The sequence below is a fragment of the Apis dorsata genome, unplaced genomic scaffold, assembly GCF_000469605.1.
Source record: "Apis dorsata unplaced genomic scaffold, Apis dorsata 1.3 scaffold_199, whole genome shotgun sequence".
Lineage (NCBI taxonomy): Eukaryota > Metazoa > Arthropoda > Insecta > Hymenoptera > Apidae > Apis > Apis dorsata.
Genome location: NW_006263483.1, coordinates 434,686 through 439,995, shown reverse-complemented (window position 1 = coordinate 439,995; position 5,310 = coordinate 434,686). Strand labels below are relative to the sequence as shown.

The following is a 5,310-nucleotide window of genomic DNA, read 5'->3' as shown; positions in this document are numbered from 1 at the left end:
TTTATTGTAATACTTTAATATTTATAATTTATATTATAAATATTATTATATTAATATTATTATATTTATATTATATTATTATATAATATTATATTAATTTTAAATAAATATATTTATAATTATATATAATTTATTGTAATACTTTGTAATAATTTAATTTTTCAATAATTAAGTACCTTTCTATTTGTTTTAAACGAAAATTAATTTCATTTATAGAATTATAAATATATTCTAAATATTCTTCTATTTCTTTTGAATTTTTGTATGTATAAAATGTATATTGAAATAAATGAGATAAACAAGATTTTGTCCACTTTTTGTAGTTTGTAGTTTTTTCTTGTTCACATTGAGATTTTTTTAAATTTTGTTGTTCTAACATCTAAAAATAATTGTAAATTTAAGTTATATGAAAAATTAATAATAAGAAATAATATTAATAAAATAAAAAGTTAATTATTTTTATAAAATTTTACTTGTCTTGATTTTGATTCTCTGGTTCCCCATGTAATATTATGTAAATTGAAAATAGAAAAAATAATTAGTAACATGTACATAGAAGGTACAGTAATATAATAAATGATTCCATTAGGTAAACATGATAATTCTTGAGGATGCAAAAAAGCTGTTATTATAAATTGACTAATCACAATAAAAAATAAAAGAGCATTAGGTGTAAAATATCCATCTGTTGCAATTTGTAGTATTATCCCAACTAATACAACTATCATTACTAAAGCATATATGATAGTGATAACTTCTGCTACTATAAGCTATAAAAATATTAATTAAGATATATGATTTAATTTTGTTATAATATTTTTTTAAATTAATATATAAAATAAAAAATTATATATAAAATTGATAATTTAAGTAATTACCTGTATACGTTCTTGGCAAAAAAAACATATTAAAATAAAAATAATGATTGGAATTGAATTATACCAGAAACTTAACCAGTTATCTAATTGAAAAGAAGTTACAAATGCTCCAACCATCATTAAGTAAATAAAAGATGGTCCTATAATTGTGCTACCTATAAAAAGCAGTATAATAAATAAATAAATAAAGTAATAAATAAATATTTAGAAATAGTTTAATATTAAAATCAAATTACCTGTTAACATCCATTGATAAATTATATAAAAACAAGAAATATTATCATTTAATTTTCTGGTCTCTTTTGAATTATTTAATAAATCAAAAATATTAGCTATAGTTGAAGGAATCCATCGCCGACGTTGAATATAAAATTCTTTAAATGATTCTGGAGCATGTGTATAAGCATCACTTGCTGCACAATATTCTACCTAATCAAATGAAATAAATTATTTATATATATTTTTTAAATATTTCTATTATATTATAAATTTTTTTTACTTTACAACCAGCTTGTAAAATTAATGTACAAAGCCATCTATCTTCTCCTTGATCATATTGAATATAATGTCTGGGCTCAGTTGATTTTATTGCATATTTAGCTATGACATTATGTTGCATTAAAGCTTTTATTCTAAAAAGTGAAAAACAGCCTGGACTGCAGAGAACAGAGCCTATTGTATGTTCTGTTGATTTTTGAAGCCAATGCCCCATAGCATATTCAAATTTTTGAAACCAAATCATGGGACCTATATATGAAAATATATTTTTAAATATATTAAAACTATATGAAAAAAAAATTAATTTTTAATAAATTACAATATAAATTTAAAAGGAACAAAAATATTTTCATTTTTATATATTATATTTATATAGAAATACCTTTTCCTATTGGATGTATTCTTCCACAAGCTGCACCTAATTCTTTATCTTTTTTCATCAAATCTAACAATGATTTAACAGCAGTTGGATGAAAATCAACATCTCCATCTAAAGTTAAAATATAAGTATTTTGTGCCATTAATTCTTTAGTATCAATATCTATTGATGTATTCATTAAACGATATCCAAGAAAATAATACATATACATGACCTGAAATAGATATTTATTATATTCTTATATTAATTGATTATATAAATTAAATTAAACAAAATTAATTAATAAATTAATAAAAATATAAATTAATATATATTAATTAAAATAAAATAAAAATATAAGTTATATATAATACAAAAAGTTAGATTTAAGAAAATATAATTTTGTTTTATATTTCTTAATAGTAACTAATGTTATTAAATATACCTGACTCCATCGTTTTCTGTGTCTAATTTTATTTTTATCTTTAAGATGTACTGTTAGATATGTCTTTCCAGGTAAATTCCAAATAAGTTGACCACCATAAGGTGTTGGATATTTAGTAGGTGGTAAATAAAATATGCCAAGATCCTTTATATTTTCTTGTATTGTTTCTATAAATGTTGCTACATATTCATTTATTTGTGTTTCATTTTCATTATGATTACAAAATCCAATACAACCATGCATACAACAAAATGCATCATCAAATATTATATGTGCTGAAACAATTTATAGGTATTATTTTTATTTAATATTTTAAAAATTTTATTCAAGATAATTTATATATTAATTATGCAAATATTTACTAATTATGCATATAATTACTTTCAAGTTCATAATAATCATTGATAAAAATTTTATAATATTTTTGTGTGACTTTCATAGCACACTGGTCTTTATCTAATCTTAGGATACTTCCAATTAATTTGTTCATTTCTTCTTTATCTTCATGCCACATAGTTGCACAAACATAGATTTGAGTAACATTAGTAATTCTTTTGGTGCTTAAATCATTCTTAGAAATTGTTGAATAAGAATTATTCAAATTTTGCATTTCTTTTGAACTACTAATCTGAAATAAAAATTTTAACTTAAAATTAAAAATTAAGAATTAAGATTTATATCATTTTATGAAATTTCTAAATAAGATAAAACCTTAAATTCTGTAATATTTGAAAATTCTTCTTTTTCTGTAATATAATTATTTTCATGTCTTCTCTTATTTAATCCCAAAAATTGATCAATCAAGAATGAATCATAACTAGATTGGTAGAAAATTTTTTCTACAGGAGCGAGTTTTTCATTTTCACCAAACCAAAGTTGCTTTGTAATCCAAATCTGTGATAACCACCATGTTAACCAACACCAAACACGCCAATTTATAAGAAATTCTCTTATATTATTATATATAGGTATATTTAAAAATAAATAATCTGGTATTATATTATGAAAAGCACATGCATCTTCTCTTCTTAAAACACAAAATATTATTATTAAAAAAATTGTTCCTGGAGTAACTAAACTCATTGGAAAAGCAAAACCAAACTTATGCATTTTTGTTTGATATGCAAATTTTGCTGCAAAAATATTAAATACTTTTTAAACTTATAAAATAAAATAAAAATTTATAATTTTTATAATGTATTATAATATTATTTATAATAAAACTCATATATCTCACCTGTTTGATATATAAAAAAACCACAAAATGCTTGTATTAAAAAGCTATATAAAGGTGCAGAAGAATCTGCAATAATATCTACAATATCATTAAAATATAAATTCGATAATGACACATTTTCTCTAAGAGAAGAATTTGGTATTTGAATTAATTCTATGTTATATGTATTCTGCCACATATATTCAAAGAATTCTAGTATTTGAATTTCTTTAAAACTTAAAATTACTATACTACTTGAAATAAAAATCAAACATCTCCAAATTGCTACATATCCTTGTAATACATAACAATTATTTGATAAATCTGTTTTATGTTTTGCTAATGATTTTATAAAATCTATATAAAAAATTACATAAATTATTTTTAGAAAAATTAAAGATAATATTATAATACATATTTTAAAATTAAAAATATTACCTAAATAATTATAAAGAGATATATAATTATACCACCAACGACAAGAAGATAATAAGAGTGAAATAGGAAGAATCCATGTTAGAGAATCTTGTGCATCATTTAAAATAGAATATAAAATAATTCCTAAACCTTGAGCAATTAGTGCTAAAACATTGAGTATTAGAACTAATATGAATATAGTAATTTCACTTGAATATTTATGATGCTGAGTAAATAAATCTGTAATATATATAAATTCATTAAACATCTTTCCTAAATTAAATTTTGTAAAAGAATACTTACTTAAAAAAGTAGGAATAAAACAAATACAACTAGAAATTGCAGCAACATCTATAGAATTAAGTTTTGGAAGACTATAAAAAATTAATAATGCTATACCAATTGAATGAAATGTTTCCAAAAAAAAAAGAATTAAAATATTTTGTTTCTTAGGTAATTTTACTTTCTTTTTAAATAAAAAATTCCATATTGCATGAAATATAGTAAAAAATTCTGGTATAAGAAACATAAAAATAATATGCCAAGTCCAAATTACTTTGCCTCTTTTGGAAATTCTTGCTTCTAATTTTTGATCATATTCTACAATATGATATTAAACATTATTATTAAAAAAATATATATATATATTTATGTATTAAAAAAAATTGTATTAAGATATAATCAATCAATTAATATTATAAATTAAATAATATTTTAAATTATAATTATTATTATAATTTTAACAAAACTTATACAATTATAGTTTTAAAAAACAATTATATAAATAAATATAATATAAGAAATTGTAAATATATTTTAAGATAATGAAAATAAAAAATATTGATACACTTACTTGAATAATAATCACAAAACTGTATAGATTTTTCATCTTTAAGTTGTGATATAGCAAAAATGAACATAAATTTAATAATTAAACCACTACAAAAAATAGTACAGTAAAGAATACCATAAATAAATATTTTAATAATTTGTATAGAAACATTCAACCATTTTTTATTTTGCATGGATGCATTTTTTTTTTTTAATGGAAAATATTTAAATGCATCCCAAGATAGAAATCTGAAATTGAATAAATAAAATAGTTATCAATAAATTATATATTTTTTATAAGTTAATTAAATTTATAATGAATTTGTAATTATATAATTATTATATTATATCTATTATATATTTGACTTACAAGTAATTATAATATTAAATTATTTAAAATTTATGGATAAATATTTTTAAAAGTTATATAAAAATATATAAATAAACTATATAAATTAAATAATTATTATTAATAAAATTCACTTACGAATTTTGTAATATATCTTCATTTTCAGTTTCAGCATAATTGTTATTATAATTTTGAAAATCAAATGAAGAATTTAAACTACTAATTTTTGATATTGACATGTTAAGAAAAAAATAATTAATGATAATTTTAAGTATGATACAGCAATTGTCGAAATTTTTATTGATATTTAGATGTATT

At 19.4% G+C, this 5,310-nt stretch overlaps 1 protein-coding gene across 1 annotated transcript in view; it reads right to left on the bottom strand.

The window, feature by feature from the left end:
• The window catches only part of LOC102674343 (chitin synthase chs-2-like), a gene marked incomplete at its 3' end in the record, with an annotated part of 7,964 nt that overhangs the window by 1,571 nt on the left and 1,083 nt on the right, over positions 1-5,310 (bottom strand). Inside the window, exons 2-14 of the mRNA XM_031510069.1 lie at positions 4,666-4,892; positions 4,116-4,412; positions 3,834-4,052; positions 3,417-3,752; positions 2,891-3,312; positions 2,561-2,807; positions 2,180-2,454; positions 1,759-1,969; positions 1,378-1,625; positions 1,115-1,307; positions 879-1,033; positions 474-770; positions 185-379 (exon numbers count right to left, since the gene is read on the bottom strand). Coding sequence (XP_031365929.1) covers positions 185-379; positions 474-770; positions 879-1,033; positions 1,115-1,307; positions 1,378-1,625; positions 1,759-1,969; positions 2,180-2,454; positions 2,561-2,807; positions 2,891-3,312; positions 3,417-3,752; positions 3,834-4,052; positions 4,116-4,412; positions 4,666-4,837 — 3,267 coding nt within the window. The remainder of the gene's footprint in view (positions 1-184; positions 380-473; positions 771-878; positions 1,034-1,114; positions 1,308-1,377; positions 1,626-1,758; positions 1,970-2,179; positions 2,455-2,560; positions 2,808-2,890; positions 3,313-3,416; positions 3,753-3,833; positions 4,053-4,115; positions 4,413-4,665; positions 4,893-5,310) is intronic.